This window comes from Nipponia nippon, unplaced genomic scaffold (genome assembly GCF_047370975.1).
Source record: "Nipponia nippon isolate SJK-2023a ecotype South Korea unplaced genomic scaffold, ASM4737097v1 scaffold_9, whole genome shotgun sequence".
Classification (NCBI taxonomy): Eukaryota; Metazoa; Chordata; class Aves; order Pelecaniformes; family Threskiornithidae; genus Nipponia; species Nipponia nippon.
The window spans coordinates 16,257,931-16,277,297 of record NW_028262413.1 but is presented as its reverse complement, the minus strand read 5'-3'; the positions used below and the strand labels follow the sequence as shown (position 1 = coordinate 16,277,297).

Genomic DNA, 19,367 nt, shown 5'->3' with positions numbered 1-19,367 from the left:
GGGTTTTTTCCTTGCAATTCAGCACAACAAAATAGTAGCTGCTTCCAAAAAACCATCTTGTTGACTTGTGTCCAATCCATGCTGATTATCCACAATGATCAGGAATGTTTTTTTATACACTGTGTGTATTTTTGCTGCCCTCAAAAGTACAAGGATTTCTTGGGGCACGGGGTTTCTAGACCTGATGGATTCAAAGGCAAACCCTACATTCCTAGTGCTGTGGGGATGGCAACATCAAGACATTTTGCCTTTCTTAATCGAGCACTAGGGAACAACTAGGTGGCCGCTGAGCTGAGAAACGCTGCAGCACTGATAGCTCAAGCTGCTGTAGGTTCAGTGCAGAAGCTGGTATGAGTTCCTAATAGGCTGTTTGAGAAAAGACAGAAGATATAAGTTCCTATTCAGCTATCAGCACTGTCCTGCTTGATCTGGATTCAAGGGAAGAAGCAAATGAAATAGCAAGTGACTGGGACAACTAGCAATTTGTTGTGTCACAGGTTTATGCAAGAAGCAGAGTTTGCAATTCAAACCACTGAGACTTGCTGGTGAGGTGCATAACTGCAGTCTTTACTGATCATGTCTGCAGCTGTACCTGTTCACATTTCACTCCTTCTTCTGTCAAACTCCTCTACTTGTTCCTGCCCAGTCAAGGTGGCAATCACTATGAAATCTGGCCTGTATCCCCAGTTGCAGTGACCTAATCACAGATTTGGAGGTAGTTTCCCATATTCTGTCCTGTCTGTGATTTTTTTCATCATTTCTAGACCCATTTCATTGTGAAATACAAGGTATTGCTTGGGTTTTCTTATCAGGAACTGCTCAGCTCCTCTTCCACCAAGAAACCAAAGCGCGCTTCCTCTGAAACTCAGCCTCACTTTATATCTTACAACAGTTAATGAATTCTTAGCCTTAACCAGACTTCCTAATAATGCCACTGACATTTGCAGAAGACACTTGGTCATGAAGATATTATGCTGGAGACATCTCATGGGGTCTGTCCAACTTTTTGACTGAGAAAAACCTCATGATCAACAATTTCTACATGCTTTCCTAGCAAAGTTGCAACCCTTGCTGCTCACTCTTTCAAGGATGGAGGGAGGGCAGAGTCAGGGAAATGACAGGAGAAAGAATAAAAGCAAAAAAAAATTCTTTCTGTGGAAAGAATAAAACCAAAATCAGATGCCTGAAAAAATTTATGCCCATCGGCGTATGGGTTACATGTGAGTTTGTATAGGTCTCCTTACCTTAAAAGCATGTCTAGGTTCATGGTGTAATTAAGTGGTAGATGATTAAGGATGTGGGAACTAAAGAAGGGCTCGGCCAGGTGAATAGGGGAATGGGGGCAGATGGGTGGAATGTAGATTTCAATCACTGGGCTACGGAGTTACGACCCAAATACACTTCTTAACTTCTCAGGGCAGACTGCCTTGAAGAAGGTAGGCCACAGTTGGTAGAAAAAGAGGTTACAAACTGCAGTGAAGACAGAGACCTGATGTAACATCATGTCTTACTGGTTAAGCATTCTTAGCACTTGGGAATGTAATACCCGATTCCCACATTTGTGAACATCAGGAAATCAAGGCCTGAACACAAAACCCTGCCTTTTACAATCATTTCATGATGCTCTTATCTGATTGAGTTAGAAAAAATTGAAGTGTGAGGTTTAAACACAGCAAAATATTTTTGCATCCAAAGGACCCAATGTGTCTCTGTGTTATAAACAAGACATTAATTAGGGGCTCCACTGATCATGACAAAGATGTCATGGTTAGAGCTCAGGATTTTCATACTTGGAAATGCAGCTAGACAACAGCACAACTTGACGGTAACTGGACTGCAACAGTGCACCAAAGGAAGTTTACAGAGGACTGTAGCTACCCAGAGATGCCATCTTCTACAGGTTCAACAGTTGCCCTAAATGTGAATGTAATGACAAGTCCAAGACTGTAGTCAGAATGAAGTGATCCCTTATTCTGCAGGACAGAAATCAAAACAAAAAAAATACAAAGACATGCAGTATCTTCTCAAAGAGGTCAGGGGTAAACTAGGAGTGACCCATTCAATGCAATTACTTACATGAAACATGCTAGTAGATTGGAAGGCAATAATAATGGAGAGCAAATGTAAATTACCTCCGGCTTTGGACCCCAGCAGGAATACTGCATCCAGCTCTGGGGTCCCCAGTACAAGAAAGACACGGACCTGTTAGAGCGGGTCCAGAGGAGGCCACGAAAATGATCAAAGTGCTGGAACACTTCTCCAGTGAAGAAAGGCTGAGAGAGTTGGGGTGGTTCAGCCTGGAGAAAAGGCGGCTCCATGGAGACCTTATTGCAGCCTTTCAATATATAAAGGGGGCTTAAGTTATAAAATAGCTTACAAGAAAGATGGAGAGAGACTTTTTACTAAGGCCTGTGGTAACAGAACAAGGGGCAACTGTTTTAAACTGAAGTTGGGTGGGTTTAGATTGGACAGAAGGAAGAAAATTTTACTATGAGGGTGGTGAGACACTGGAACAGGCTGCCCAGAGAAGTTGTGGGTGCCCCATCATTGGGGTGTTCAAGGTCAGATTGGATGGGGCTTTGAGCAACCTGATCCAGTGAAAGATGTCCCTGCCCATGGGAGAGGGCTGGACTAGATGATCTTTAAAGGCCCCTTCCAACACAAAGCATTCTATGATTCTGTGTAGCATTTTCAGTGTTCCGAGATGATGGTAACAAAATATGAAATCAACAGAGGTCAGAAGACATTGGTATGCCATTGAAGAGTCTCCTGCATATCTAGGATAGCTGAGAATTACATTGGATTCATCTTGAAAAGCTACTGACTGTTCCAAACATGTTTCAAGAGCACAGATGGACAGATCTAGATGGAGTGGTTTCCAAAGTTTCTGCAATTGAACATTAGGCTAAAATAGCTATTCTTAGCTCCTTTTAATTTCCACCATAGTAGGGTAAATCTTATAACTAACCACAAGAACAATGCTGGGAATTTCAGCACAAAACTAGCTAAAGCCACCTTCAGCAGTGTAAGCTTGCACTACTAGACATTTAAAGGAACTGGAATTCAATGGGATTTTAGTGTCTAACTGCCTTAAGTTACTTTACAAATCCCATCTGCACTTTCCTGTTACCAGTAGAGAAGCAGCATCAGCATTACAGTCTTTTGCTTGTAGCTGTTTTCCCCATTTCCCTGCAATATACTTTAAAAATAGCTGAACAAATTCTGGGATTTCTATCAGGATGTGCATTGGGCTGAATGATGTTTTTCTAACTAATTGCTATAGTGAGCTCACCTGATTTTGCCTGAGATGACACTGTCCAAATCAGTATTGGGAAGACAGAACGTAGTTGCCAGATACTCTTCTAGAATAACTTCATTGAGCTCTGCAGAAAACTGCCATGAGATAATATAAGTTGATACCACTGATTTTGCGGCCTTTCAATACTTAAAGGGGGCTTATAAGAAAGATGGGCACAGGGTTTTTAGTAGGGCCTGTTGCAATAGGACAAGGGGTAATGGTTTTAAACTATAAGAGGTAGATTTAGACTAGATATAAGGAAGAAATTTTGTATAATGAGGGTGGTGAAACACTGCAACAGGTTGCCCAGAGAGGCTGTATGTTGCCAATCCCTGGAAACTTTCAAGGTCAGGCTGGGCGGGGCTCTGGGCAACCTGAACTAGTTGCAGATGTCCCTGCTCTTTGCAGAGGGGTTGGACTAGATGGCCTTGAAAGGTCCCTTCCAACCCAAACCATTCTATGATTCCCATTCTTGGTTCATGAGATCATTGCACTCATCACTATTCTTTCCTAGCCTATATCATCTTGTAATTTCACAGAATCTTTCATTCGAGAGCATGTTAGAAACTCATTAGCAAAGATGACACAGTTCCTGAAATTGAGCTTCTTCTCAAATACAACAGTTGTTGTTTTAATTCAGTGTTTCTGTATCCTCTTACAGAAAGTAATTTCTCATCTCTGTGTGCATTTTTAAGATTGTATACTAATGCTGCTCTCAGAAGCTGTCACTGGGAACCAGTAAGTACCACCTGTGACTGTGGGGTTTGTGATCTGGACATGTTTCCTGAGGGAAATGGGCTGGCAACCTCTGTCCTGTCCAACAGAGTTCTCTCCTTGTGTTATCCTGTGCTGCAGCTTGCAGTTTAACTCGGTGGTTCTGCTGTACCATAGCTTTATAAAGTTAGGTTACTGTTTGTCCGTGAAAGGGTTATTCCTTACAAAACCAGACTGAAAGGTACTTCACAGACACCTAAAGTCAAGGTGCCCAGAGAAAGGCTAACAGTATCCTGGGCTGCATTAGGCAAAGTGTTGCCAGCAGGTCGAGGGAGGGGTCCTTCCCCTCTACTTGGCACTGGTGAGGCCACACCTGGAGTGCTGTGTCCAGTGCTGGACTCCCCAGTACAAGAGAGACATGGACAGACTGGAGAGAGTTCAACAAAAGGCCACAAGGATGATTAAGGGACTGGAGCACCTCACAGTTGAGGAGAGGCTGAGAGAGCTGGGACTGTTCAGCCGGGAGAAGAGAAGGCTCAGGGGGATCTCATCAATGGGTATAGGTACCTGAAGGGAGGGTACAGAGAAGATGGAGCCAGGCTCTTCTCAGTGGTGCCCAGTGACAGGACTGGAGGCAATGGGCACAAACTGAACCACAGGAGGTTCCCGCGAACATCAGGAAACACTTTTTCACTCTGAGGGTGACTGAGCACTGGTTGTGGAGTCTCCATCCTCGGTGATATTCAAAAGCTGCCTGAACATGGTCCTGGGCAGCTGGCTCTAGGTGGCCCTGCCTGAGCAGGGGGTTGGACCAGATGAGCTCCAGAGGTCCCTTCCAACCTGCGTCATTCTGTGATCAATGGAGATTAAACTGCTTTAGAACTACAGTGACTATTTCCCTAGTATTAGAGATGGACTCTTGTCATGATCAGTGGTTACATCCCATTAATCTTGGTGACTCTATTATAAAGCAGTTTATTTTTCTGTTCTCAAATATCAAGTTGGAAGGTTCCTCCAATAGTAGCAGTTTACCAACATCAAAAGCAACCTACAGAGTCTCTTGGAAAGTGCTAAAACATGTCCAGGTGATTTTTACAGGGTGCACAGCAGCTTGTGCTAAGATGAAAGACTTAATATGCAATTATGGTAATTAGGCATACCTGAAGGGTTTGCTCTGTGGGTAAGACCTTGCCTTGCATTAAAATTACTCTCCATATTGTCCTTTTATAAAATTTCCTGAAACCTGTTGTGCCTCAGAAGTCATCTGCCACCTATCCCTGCATCCTTGGTGTTTTCCTCCAGGCACCTGGCAGTGGGATTAGTGAAGATCAGGCTGCCCAGGGCACCTTCACTTGGTGACCAGTTCCTGGGCACAGTTCAAGTCTTCAGGAGCTAGGATTGCTAGGAGACCACAAGAGCATAGACATATAAAATGGATGAAAGGGTGTGAATTCATTGGAGTAAAACACATGCTGGGTATCAGGAAAGGTGTACTGCCCAGGAGCTCTACGACAGTATAGAACAGTATCAGAAGACCTGAGTGCTGCTCGAGTGGCTGGAGAAGGGCGGGATGGAGAGGGTGGCACAAACATGCCTGCGCCCATCCCACGGGCAAATGAGACACATAACATTTTCGGACTTCTCTTTAAACACAAGCCAGTGCCACTGGACTGCAGGCCTGCTATAAATGAAGCCCATGCAACAGTTCAGCAACATTGCAAGTTTTGCTACTGTATAAGCCTTTAATAATGCCATTCATAATGATTACCAGACTAACATACTGAGGCATTCTTCCCAAATTATAATGTGTTCTTACATTAACATAATGCATTTATCTCAGAGAGAGAGAGAGAAAGAAAAGGAGGGAGGGAGGGCCTTAATTTCATGTCTGCTGGGGCAAACAATTACAAATTGCAGAAAGGCTGTGCAAGTAAGGAGGGAGACTGGCTAAACTATTAATAAGCCTCCAGAGCTGTTGCTGTATCTGCCTTGCTGTTGCTTTCACTTGCGCTGAGGCCCTTTTGTTGTTGTAGCTAGGCAGGTTTTCGGAAGTGCTGTGATGCTGCCCACACTGAAAAACTGCAGACACTAATAAAAAACAAAAGAAGACAATGGTGAGGAACAGTGCTGGTGCTTGGCTCTTCGCCCAGCCATGGCAAATGCACCAGGCAGCTTGTGAGAGCTCCTTGACTCTGCACATGAAGGCAAAGCTGGCAGCATAAAAGAAAGGCTGGCAGCTGCACCTGCATGGGAGACAGAGAGCTCTGTTTGCAGCTTGGAAGTGAATGCAGATATGTAGAGAGTTTCCTTTCCGAAAGGAAATATGAGTCTGGTCAGTGGCCTTGGGAGTCTCTTTCTTCATTGCCTTCCCACTTAGATTAACCCATCTTTGCCCAGCCTCCTGTCACTCTAGCATTGGCTTTGAAGCTTTGGATTTGTTCACATCTGGGATCCCCAAGTGGGAGATCAAAGAGATGAGGCAGACCTGTGAAAGCAAATTAATAATGTTTCAGAGGAAATGAGAACTAAAGAAATCATATACACTGAGTAAGCCAGGCCCACGTTACAGACTGACCTGGTTGGCCAAGATGTCTGCTGGAACACACGGAGATGTCAGATTTTGTTTCTCAAGACAACAGACTTGCCCTGTTGGCTGAACGCTGGAACCTGCCCCTGGAAATGTAAAAGGCTTGGGGCCACTGTGGTGTATAAGCTGTATATAAGCTCCCAGAATGATACTGTGGCCAAAAATACTAATCTGTAAAAACACAGTAAAGTCAGGTAGGAATAGATGGGTGTTACCACTGGTATACTTGGCACTTCTTTTGCCAGTGCTGGAATATTGAGTCTTGTGTTGCAGTACCAAGAACAGTACTAAAGCTGGCTGGTAGTAAAAACTGGCACTAAAATGGTTAGTAAATTGGATAATGCTAATGGATAATTGGAAAAAGTTCAGAGATTTTAGAATGATTCGATGATAGGAGAGTTTATAACCTTTGGAAGAAGGGGCAGGCAACTCAGGAGGACTACAAGGATGTTGGGAGGTTATGCAGGGAGAAAATTAGAAGGGCCAAAGCCCATTTAGAACTTAATCTGGCTATTGCGGTAAAAGACAATAAAAAATGTTTTTACAAATACATTAACAACAAAAAGAGAGCTAAGGGGAATCTCCATCCTTTGTTGGACGCGGGGGGAAACCGTGACAAAGGATGAGGAAAAGGCTGAGGTACTTGATGCCTGTCTTTAATAGTCAGACCAGTTGTTCTCGGGGTACCCAGCCCCCTGAGCTGGAAGACAGGGATGGGGAGCAGAATGAAGCCCCCATAATCCAAGGGGAAATGGTCAGTGACCTGCTACACCATTTAGACACACACAAGTCTATGGGGCTGGATGGGATCCACCCAAGGGTACTGAGGGAGCTGGTGGAAGTGCTCACCAAGCCACTTCCCATCATTTATCAGCAATCCTGGCTCACCAGGGAGGTCCCAGTCAACTGGAGGTCAGCAAATGTGACACCCATCTACAAGAAGGGCCGGAAGGAGGATCCAGGGAACTACAGGCCTGTCAGTCTGACCTCAGTGCCAGGGAAGGTTATGGAGCAGATCATCTTGAGCGCCATCACACGGCTCATACAGGACAACCAGAGGATTGGGCCCAGTCAGCGTGGGTTTATGAAAGGCATAAAGGACGGGTGTACCCTTCGATGGGTAAAAAACTGGCTGGATGGCCGGGCCCAAAGAGTTGTGGTGAATGGAGTTAAATCCAGTTGGCAGCTGGTCACAAGTGGTGTTCCCCAGGGCTCAGTACTGGGGCCAGTTCTGTTTAATACCTTTATCAACGATCTGGACGAGGGGATCGAGTGCACCCTCAGTAAGGTTCAGATGACACCAAGTTGGGCGGGAGTGTTGATCTGCTGGAGGGTAGGAAGGCCCTACAGAGGGACCTGGACAGGCTGGATCGATGGGCTGAGGCCAACTGTATGAGGTTCCACAAGGCTGAGTGCCGGGTCCTGTACTTGGGTCACAACAACCCCATGCAATGCTACAGGCTTGGGGATGAGTGGCTGAAAGCTGCCCAATGGAAAAGGACCTGGGGGTGCTGGTCAACAGCCAGCTGAATATGAGCCGGCAGTGTGCCCAGGTGGCCAAGAAGGCCAACACCATCCTGGCTTGTATCAGGAATAGTGTGGCCAGCAGGACCAGGGAGGTGATCGTCCCCCTGTACTTGCACTGGTGAGGCCGCACCTCGAGTACTGTGTTCAGTTTTGGGCCCCTCACTACAAGAAGGACATGGAGGTGCTGGAGCGTGTCCAAAGAAGGGCAACGAAGCTGGTGAAGGGTCTAGAGCACAAGTCTTCTGAGGAGCGGCTGAGGGAGCTGGGGTTGTTTAGCCAGGAGAAAAGGAGGCTGAGGGGAGACCTTATTGCTCTCTACAACTACCTGACAGGAGGTTGTAGTGAGGTGGGGGTCGGTCTCTTCTCCCAAGTAACAAGCGATAGGACGAGAGGAAATGGGCTCAAGTTGCGCCAGGGGTGGTTTAGATTGGATATTGGGAAAAATTTCTTCACCGAAAGGCTAGTCAGGCACTGGAACAGGCTGCCCAGGGGAGTGGCTGAGTCCCCATCCCTGGAGGTTATTGAAAAGACGTGAAGACGTGGTGCTTAGGGACATGGTTTAGTGGTGGACTTGGCAGTGCTAGGTTAACGGTTGGACTTGATGATCTTAAAGGTCTTTTCCAACCTACACAATCTGATGATTCTATGATTCTATAGGAGACATGGCATAGTAAGACACCAGGATCTTCACCTATTTCATATAACTGACAAAATGAAGGGACAACCTGAATACAGCCTGTGAGCACCTGCACAGTAACAAAATTTGGAAGACTGCCTCAAATTCAGCAGACAAAGGTTTAACAGGATCCAGTATCTGGAATTTGGAGCTAGGCATATTCAGATCAGCAATAACAGGGACCTTTCTAAGGGAAAGGGCAGGCACCATCTCAAGAACCTCCCTCTAGTCATGCTCTGTGGAGGTTTTGAAATTGCTGGCAATTTTAATTTTAAAAAAAGGTTATTTTTTTTCTAAAAGAAAATGCTGGGAAGCCACTGGCCTGTATTACACACCAGATCCAGGACTCTTATCACATTGCTTTCTCTGGGTTTCTGGAGCTGAATTCAGATTCCCTTGAAACAACTCAAGGATTCTGGGATCTGAGTACCTTGTGCTTTAATTGATGTCATTGGTATTACAATTATACTTTCCTCATCCTTCTGACCTTTTCCCAGGAAACGCATTGTTACAATATCTAACTTCCATTTTTAATGAGCACGGAGATGTTAGTATGATTTTATTATACCCATTTCGAGGAGTTGACTAGGGAGGAACAAAGCAGTTCTGGTTGCAACTAATGAACTTTTTGCTCCAAACTGAGCCAGAACATTGATCTTCTGGGGAAGCTTGAACAAGTTCGGTTAACTTCCCACTGCTCCTTTCAGATCCTTCTACTTGCCTAAATGGTTGCTGTTGAACCTGGCACCAAAAAATCAAAGCTTGAGAAATCTTGCTTTCCAATACTAGCAGGTCTGCAGGGATTCCCTGCCCCTGCCTGGTTATCTCTGGGCAATGTGTGGATTTGTTATGTCTGAGCAAGAGTGAGTGTCTGGGAATAACACCAGTGAGCTAGTCTGTTCTTTCTCTCTGCAGTGCCTACACTGAGCCCTACAAGGTGTGCCCAGTCTCTGTGATACCGACGGAGGTCGTGACATCAGATGAGGAACAGAAGAGTTCAGAAGATGACGAGAGCAGTCCGGGCGATCCCAGCCTCATCAACAAGGTAAAAGCTAAAAATGGGGAATGCATGAAACCTGAAGAGGGAGAAACAATTTGCAGAAGAACCTGGATTCTCAGCTCTCTCTGTTCTTTGCCTGGTGCTCATTTAGAAATGTAAGAGCCATCAATCCTTTACTCCCCCAGTGCACTAGCAACAATTTGCCCATAGAGCATGTGGCAAAGCCAAAGAACTGCAGTCCTAAGATGGACAGTGGAGGCAACACAGCCAGCAGGAAAGGCCTGACTTGAATGTCAGGAAGAATGTCTCGCTCAGAAGAAGGATTTAGCTGCTATCTATCTTGAGAATTTTAAAACTACATTGAATAAAACAATGACAAATACATTACTGGGACCAGTTCTGCACTGGCTGGTAGATGGAGTAAATTATCTAATAGGGCTCTGCCATCTCAAAATTCTCTCATCATGGGAAAATGCACTCATGTTTGGGTTTATTTTACTGACTTCTGATGAATAAAACAGCTCTTAAACAGATTATGGAGAAGACCATGGAAATGTAACCACAGCTTAAGGCCACACAAGGCTGTTTGAACCTCCAGTGAGCTGCCTAACAGTGCAGTTGTTAAAGAAATGGCACTGAGCAGTTCTAGGCAAAAATTTATCTTTGTTTTTCACAGATTTTTTGTGCGTGTGTGTTCTTAAAACCTAATATCAGCCTAACAATCTAATGCTTTATCTCTGAGTACAAGCACCCACTGCATAGCCCATTTGGTATGCATGCAACAAAAGGGTATGTTCTTCTGAAGTCTCCCGATTTGAGCCCTAGGAACTAAGGCTGCATAGGAAAACAGCAAATCCTGATTTCCTACACCTCGCTCTGCCATTCATTTTGGCCTGGTCTCTCAGTGTCAGCACAGCTATATGGCATCCTGATTGTAGATGACTTGTGTCTGGTCATGGGCATGTGTCAGAGCCTGCAAAAGTCTGTGCAGATGCCCCTCCGAAACCAAATGATGGCTGAATAAAGGTCAAGTCTGTCAAGGAGAAGCATAAGTATATTGATTCGAGGAAGATCAGATCTCTTCAGGCATTTCCAGAATGTGAAGCTTTCTTTAGGGGCAGGTGTAGAGAGAGTGGGGAGCAGAATTTTCCCCTTACCAAGGACACTAGTTCTTGAGAAACAGAAAAAGAAACTGCAAGCAGAATGACAGCGAAGGGCAAATGAAATTGCTCTTGCTCTGATCTCCGAGGGATTATAGCATCCTTTGATTTCCCTGTATGCTGTATCACTTTTAGGTCTACCTTGCAGGGTGCTGAGCTGCCTCTGGTACCAGTGGAAAAGACTGTGGTTTGATCTCTTTGCTGACATGAAACAAATGAAACAATTGCAAGCAACCTTATCTTTCTTCCTCTGAGATTCATGAAATTTTTTTGGTTGTTTGTTTTCACACTGTTTTGGAAAGGGAAAAGCCTTTAAATTCTGACATTCCCTCTTAAATGAAAAATATTTTTCCTTTCAGTTGTATTAGTTAGCTGACAAACCACTAGCGTTTATAGAGCATACACTAGTGTGTTATCTAAGCTGGTCAGGTTTCTCAGCATCTCTTAGTTGTGATGCCAGTGGAGGTGACAACAAAATTGTGACTTGAGTTCACAAGGGAAATGCATGCAATCACTATGCACTTGGAAGCAAATTCAAGGCTGCTAAAACCAGTTTATTGCCATTTTTGTAGGGTTTACTCAAGACACTAGGAAATGATGGTTTTCTAAATGGCTTCCTTATTGCATCTCATGCATTTTAATTGTTCTGTTGTGCTGGGGTTACCACACTGTGTAGCTGTCGTAGGAGGCGGCAGCACTTACAGAACAAGCAAGTGCTTCAGAGTCTAACTGGCGGTATCCCTCCCACTCTTCAGGCAAATACAAACTAAACGTCTGCACGTGCCTGACAGAGAACATCAGAACAGGTCTGGTTGTTTGGCTGGCCTTTGCTTCCCAAGCTAATTGTCAGCAAGGATCACAGTAGACAGGACCAGACTTCCACAAGCTCCTGGGGAGCTGTCTTAAAACAGCTCCATTTGAGTACAGGCCATATTTCCAAGCTGGCTGATGAATTAGTGCACGTGGCTATTTACCCTGCCAAGAAGCAGGCCACGAAAGTAGACATAATCTGATCTGCCTGTTATAATTCTGGCTGTAGGAAGATTAGCCGCTCTGCAATCTACTGGGCTGTAGCTACAGACTCTTTAAAAAGAGATTGGAGCAGCAGTAATTTCATCCCTGGATAAGCCATTTGCTTGGTAAGCCAGGTCAGGGGGCTATGCTTGTATGTGGGACCAAGAAAAGATCTAGAGATGGGAAGTGGCACTGAGACACTTTTGAGTGTCTTTGTTCTTGTAGCCCCGCTAGGGCAGGCATCACTTTGGGAAGACTAAGGGGGTCCTGGGGAGCATCCCGTCCAACCCCGTGTGTCCCAGCTGTCCCCAGGACCCAATCTGTTAACGGAGATACCTGATCTGGGCAGTCAGAGGCCATCTAGCATCAGGACTCTCTTGCCACTCTGTAGCAGCCTCAGCATCACTGCTGCAGGCTGTGTGAAGCAACAATCAAAAGATGGCCAGGGAAGACCCAGTTTTCTAGGGAAAAGTCAGTGCCAGGTTCTGACATGAAGGATGCAATATATTTAACTGTTGTCTTTTGCCCATGCCAGCCACAGAATAATAGTGATATGGGAATCTTCCAAGGTCTCATGCGGCCCACGCTGCAGATTCTCTGTCAGAGACAAGGGCTTCCAGTTCACTGTAATTAAGAGTGAATGGGATAAATTCCATCTGTCCACAGCTCTTGTCTCAGAAAGCACTGGTGTCTTTACAGAGGACTGACAGAGGACTGTTTCTCCTAGCCTATTGCTCCTGCCTCTTTTTATTGTCTTCTCACGCAAATCTTCTGGGTGCCAAGGGAACATTAGCTGCCCTGTCAAAACCTGTCCTGTAATGACAAAGGGCAAGGAACTTGTCCAGCTCCCTGATGAAGCGATGTATCCCTTGGAGCAAAATCCTCAGGACAACACAGAGTGGCTGTACAACATTAAAGAGTTCAGAAGCACTGTCACTTGGGGAGAATTGGCAGAGACATGTTGGTCTGGATGCCAAAAATAGTACCACGGGTTTCAAAATGAGCTAATCTTGTTAAAACAACTGTTTGGGGCTGGCCTACTAAGAGCTGAATTTGGATTTTAAAAACCACATATGCACACACAAAAAAAACCTTCTCGGGTTTGTTGGTTTGATTCCTGTTTTTCTCCTCCTCAGGGAAACTTGGTTTAAATAAAGGCATGAAACAGCCTAGATGATAAAATCTCCTCCCTGTGTTCAGATATATGATTTTTATTTGCATTGAGCTGGATTCCACCTGCTGCCTTTCACTGTTACGATTTAATTCCTGTACCAAAATGCAAGCAGCATGCTTTGGTTTTTCTCACCTGCTTTCTCCTAGCCTGCTTGCTAGAGAATCACAAGACTTTCAGTTTGCAGCAGAATTTTTTCCTCTGATGTTTCTTTTTAAGGCTCGTTTTGATAAGTAAATATAATATTAAAAATTAGCTTTGTACACACATTTCCTGGTATTGTTTCAACAGCTTGTCTCCTTTGAATCCCTTCTCTCCTGGGGACCAGATTCACATGAGTGTGGAGAAATTTTTAGGGCCTGCTGGAACCCCTGTTCTGTAAACAATTTGAATCATAGCCAATAATATATATTGAGGTGTTTTTTACATTGTCAGCTTTATTTTCAAGAGCAAACAAAGACGGGCTTTAATCTCTATTGTGTTACAGGAATTTTTATTACTAAAAACCTATTTGGAATGGGGCAGGTATAAAAATGTAAAACAGGAGGTAGGTTTCGAATTTTTGCCTTTATTCCACTGGGAGTACCTCAGACCCTGAGAAGCTCAGCATTTGTCATCAGAAGTCACCCGGTGGTTTTGATTCTTCTGTATAAGACTAACAGTGAAAATTCATTCTTTCTGGTTAAATAAACACTTTATTTCCTTCTCTTCAGTCTGCTGGCATATGATAACAACTTAGAGAACTCAGAGGCTGTAAGTTTTCTTAACCTTTGTGATTCTACCTGGTTATATTATAAAAAGCGATGCCCTTCACTTACACTACTGACGGAGAGTCGCTCTGTTTTTTTTCTCCTGCTAAGCTAATTTAGAAGAGCTCCTGGGCCATCTCTCAATCATATGTCTTTTATATATGTTCATTTAATTAAATCCCTCCTAATTTATCAGAAGGTGACACGTGGCTTTTCTGTAGTGGGCTCTCAAGGTTATATGATGGCATCTGAGCTGCCTAGAGAAAAAAAAAAATTGGAATTAGGGATTCCAGTTAGGAACAAAAAACTTGTATCAAATAAAATAAGGACTTTCTTTTTATCCGCCTTATTTTATTTGCCTCTGAACTTTCACTCGCTAGACAAATGCTCTAAGTCCAGGATGTAGAACCCCAGATTTTTCCTCTCATCGTTGAGCTGGATTCAAACCTGAACTTCGTGATTGTTTTTTACTGCTAAAACCAGATAAATCTGTCTTGCACCCACCCAGCTAATGAGCATTAAAGGAATTAAAGAGGAAGTGAGCTTAATGGTTCAGATTTGACTAGACACCAACTTCAAACTGAGTTCCCTTTGACAGAACTTAAGTTTTTGTAGCAGTCTCAGAATTTCCAGTTTTAAAAAGATCAGAAATAGAGACAATATAATCTTGAAAGTCTACTTTTGAGAAGCTCAGCTCCATGGTTTGAAATGGACTAAAATCAACACATGCTGGTAGGTTTCACCTATTGCTGGTTATGATCTGATTTTTTGAATTGCCTCGGTAGTTTGAGGAAGATGCTGCATATGCTGGATCATCAGCTACCCCTCCCTAGCTTGCACCTCTCATTTTAGTGTCAGAATCTTCAAGCAAGAGTCTTCAGACAGTTCCTTTCTTGTAGGTACTTTTTAAGACTGGATCTTCTGGCCAGTTGACCCCTTTTGTCACTAACCTCCTACAACCTCCAATTGTTACGAAACTGAAGTGAGCCCCAAGGCAATTCTTTTACCACCCGTAACCCTCCATCTGGCTGAAGATAAGGACCCAGGGGGAGGAGTGACTTTTATGCTGGATCCAGAGAAGAGAAAAAAAACCTCTGATGGAGATTAGAGATGAAACTTGCAGGCAAGGCAGAAAGCTAGGTACTAACCTTTAGGTTCACTGTGGGAACACCAAGCCTTTCAAGGGATTCACTAAGATGATGGTATCATCAGGAGTGCATCTGCCTTCCTACCCCTACATTAACAGCTCTGCTTGGAGAAGTAGGTTAGGCTTGGGGAAGGGCAAACACCTGTGGGACAAACCACAGCAGGGAGATGCAGCAGAAGCCCCATGGTGGTGTGAAAATTTTCTGAAGAAATACATGGAGATGAAGCATGGAGTTTGGGTTCTCTGGGGATGGGTAAGGGGCAGGAACCCATCCGCCAATTTAAGAATTAATTTTTCCAGCATTTTGCAAAAAGCCATGCAGACGGTCCTGTAACAACACTATAAAGTATGTTGCCTTGGACTGGGCTTCAAGAGCTATTTCCATCACACTGCTTGATCCAGACTGTCACACACATGCTAAAGGTGTGCTGATCAAACAAAGTAACAGGCTTAAAAATAACCCCAATAGTCAATGGAAGGCATTTAGACTGCAATCAGTTGCGCAATTTGCACCACAGTGATTAGAAGCTGAGTCTTTCTTTACAGGGTGCCTTTGGAAGGAGAAAGCAGTGGCTGGGTAAACAGGGTGCTAGGAATATTGTAGCAACATCAGCTATTTTAAGAACTCTGTTATAGTTAGGAATGACATATAGCAAACCCTCCATTAAGCTGCTAGGCAAAGGAACAATTAAAAACGCTCTCTTAAACGTGTCTGTAAACACAGGAGGGAGTTTGATCTGAAGAACTGAAGGGAATCTCAGCAGAATAATAAGAATGTGATTAATCTGGGTGAATACCTGTAAGAACTATAGTCTATAAAGCACTCAGGAAATAAATTAATACAAATCCTAGGACAAGTAATAAAGCCATAGCTAGAACATAAAGACATTTCTTTCATCCAGAACACAGATCTGCCTGTCAGTTAGCCGTATGGGAAATCTAAAAGTAAACCAATCTGTACGCAAATACTGAGTTGAGTTTAGTCTAAAACCAGCAATATGTTACAAGGAACTGTATACAGACAGCATAGGAGAGAGGTGATCTTACCCTGGTGGCAAAACGTGAAAGTCAGTAGTGAGGTGAATAGTGTGTAACCAGAGCAAAATGGTATAAAGGGAATTCAGACCAGATGTGGCTGGATTTTATGCCAATGAAAACCCAAAGCATTCTGGCTAGTCACGTAGGACTTTAGGTTTAATATATCTAATGCTAGTCAGACTGGGGGGGTGCTCATTACCATTGTATGGGAGGAGGGCATGAAGGGGAACTTCATACAGAAACAATCCCAATTGCTGTACTTGTGAGCAGGCAGCACTGGAGGTAGGATGCTCCACCCTTCTCCCAGGTATGAAAATAAAAGGCAGTGGATAAAAAGGGGGGCAGCAACCCAGTATGGCAGATGGAGGGGACCTGCGCCCTGCACAAGCAGGGAATGCTAAGCTTAGCCACAAAGGTCTCACAACAAGCAGGGCCGCTACTGTCTCATGGCAGCAGTACATAAAACTGCCTTTGCTGCTCCTTATCCATTTCCACTGGGTGGGCTTGGTTTCCAGACTCCATTAATCATTCTGTTTTGCAAACCTTTAACCTTCACATATTAAAACACACACACATGCACACACACACGCACAAAACTGAAACATGCTGGAGTTGGGAATGACAGATTTGTATGCCTTGAGGAAACACCTAATTCAGATGCCTTTCAAGGGACAGCTCTTGATTTATATAATTACACAGATTCATTCCATGGGAGAGCTGCAATCTAGCTCTTCAAGGAAGGGGCCTGCGAGACAGGACATGTGGACTGCTTTTCCTTCTCTCTCACTGATTCACAGAGCCAGCCTGAAAAAGTCACTTGTTCTTGTAATGCCTCAGTTTACTGTTGGCACCACTGTGACATCACTGTGAACTGCTACATAGTTCATAATAATTACAAAAGGAGCATTATGAAGTCACTCAGCTCAGAGGCTGAAGCTTGCAAACTGCTGTCAGCCTCTGATTGTGACAGTAGCACTCTTGTGCTGGGTACCATCCAGCTACAATGCACCTACCCTGAGGAGTCTGTGAAACAAGACACACACGTAGGAAAATGCACGAAGAGATGCAGTTTGTCCATGTCAGCATGGCAAGCCAGTGGCACATACAAAAATGGAGCTGCTGCTTTTATGTCTTGCGTAGCTACCCTGCTTTTGAAATGCAAAGGGTTACTCCCTGAGTATTCCAGATGAGTGGCTTGCACAGTACTAATGCTTCAGTTTTAATGAACTGCTCTGTGATCTACTTGTGCTGCTTTTAGGCCATACAACCCCGTTCCAGCCCATGGAGTCAGATTCACCCCCAGCCCCACAATTTTTTAAGCTGGATCAGGAGACCAGTCTGGTTCTGATCAAGGTCCTGCAAACAGCTGGGTCAGCACAACTGAGAGCTGTCACGGGGCTCAGAGGGGAGTGACTGGCACTGTCACAGAAGTACCATCTAATCAAAACATGGCCTCTTAGGGTCCGTGTCAGATGCCTTGGCATTGCTCAGAACAAAGCCAGAGCATATAAATGACTCAGTGTGGAGACATCATCCCGACAATAATGGGATCACTACCGCACAGAGAAGGGAATCCTGCAACAGTGAAGTGCCACATCAGCACCCTCAGTATGGGCCATTAGCCACCTTTCTCCACCATTCACTACTTGCCCCTTCTCAGCCCAAATGTTTGTTCTATCAGGAGGCATAAAAGGGACATGAAACCTAAAGTTTTTCAGTTTGAACTACCTAAGACTAGTACTTCAGCGCTGCTCAGGCCTGTGCTCTGTAAAGAGCTTCAGGCTTTTAGGTCTTTATTGTTCTAAACAAAAGCTTTCTGGTAGTGGTGTGCCTCATTATACATTGGGAAACATCAGCTCTTGGAGGAGAAACTCTTGAGCAAGTCACAAGTCATCTCTAGGTCTTAGTTTTCCATCAGTAAACTTGGTATCCATTTGGAGGAGCGCTGTAGGGCTCAGTTTGTTAGCCAATGGAGAGATGATTGCACAGTATCACCTTTGCTTCTCAAGTTATGCTAATCAGCTGAGCTGTAGCAACTGTACAAGCTCCTAACCTGATTAAAGGGCTTTCATGTTTGCGACCTTCCTGGCACCAGCATGTTTTTCAGAGTGGAGAGAATGGGGAGATATTTCAGTTATATATTGCAATTTTATATTGTATATTGCAAACATTTTATTAAGCATTTGGTTTTGGGGAGGATGGGGTGATGAGGCCATGAGACAAGAAGATTCAGTGAAGCAGAAAACCAAGAGTCCCCACATGGCTGCATGGCCTCCATCTGCTAAGCAGTGGCATGCATTGAGGCCTGGAGTGCAGCTTCTCAAGTGGGAACTGGGAAGGAACACACAGGGCTCGGCACAGGACTGGCACAGGACTGGCTGCAGGGAGTAAAGATTACTAAAAAGGTGGCAGCTTGGCAGTGTTATAATAATCACTTGGACGTTGTTTCAGAAACTTGATGCTTGAGGGACCTGCACCCCCTCTATCCCCTATTCCCAGAAGTCTGTCTCCGGACACTGTCGTCAATCTCAGAGTTCATTTCCTGGTTAAACAAACAGCAATTAAATAACACAAGACAGGCAACGCCTAGAGACTCTGTCTCAAACTCGCCCTAGACAGGCCACGTGACACTGGGGTCCCTGTGTTTTGTCTCTTGGCTAAGACAAATTAATCATAAGGGAATTACAGAGCACGACAATGTGTGTATGCAAAGGGAAAGTGGGCCTGGCCTGCTGGGGAAATGCACTCTGCTTCTTGGCAGTGCGGAGCCAGGCTTGTCCACAGAGGACGTGTTGGGCAGCCAGCATTGGGCCAGGTGACCCGGACAGAAACACACCCCCTTTCATTTGCTCTGCTACGCCTGTGTAGAGAAAATGAGAGAGAATAGAAAACTCAGTGCCTCGACTGTGTTCCTACAGCAGTTGGGACAGCCAGGAGAGGCACATCATGATCTTCAAGAGGTGTTCACGAAGTGGAACCAGGGGGAAAGGGGCAATCAAATATTTGCTCCCAGCAGGAAAGTGAAACTAAGAAAAAAATGTAAGATCTTTCTAGTGCACCCTATTAAACTGTAGTATAGTTCTCCAAAAGTAAGTGATTCAAAGCATGCGCCTTGGTACCCATCAGCTGAAAGGAACAAAGCACTAGGGGACATGCCCTCAGACTCCTGGTGCTAGAGGACAGATGGATTAGACATCTGAGACTGATGAATAGTTCACTCTATATTTCCTTTGGCTCTTGCAATCTTTAGTTGCCTCCCAGTAAAAGCACACAGAAATAAACTAGA

At 44.5% G+C, this 19,367-nt stretch overlaps 1 protein-coding gene across 2 annotated transcripts in view; it reads left to right on the top strand.

Moving 5' to 3' along the window:
• FGD5 (FYVE, RhoGEF and PH domain containing 5) overlaps positions 1-19,367 on the top strand; it is a 118,096-nt gene that overhangs the window by 38,311 nt on the left and 60,418 nt on the right. For both annotated transcript variants that reach the window (XM_087744645.1, XM_087744643.1), the window contains exon 3: positions 9,718-9,847. In XM_087744645.1, the coding sequence (XP_087600771.1) occupies positions 9,718-9,847 (130 nt within the window). The remainder of the gene's footprint in view (positions 1-9,717; positions 9,848-19,367) is intronic.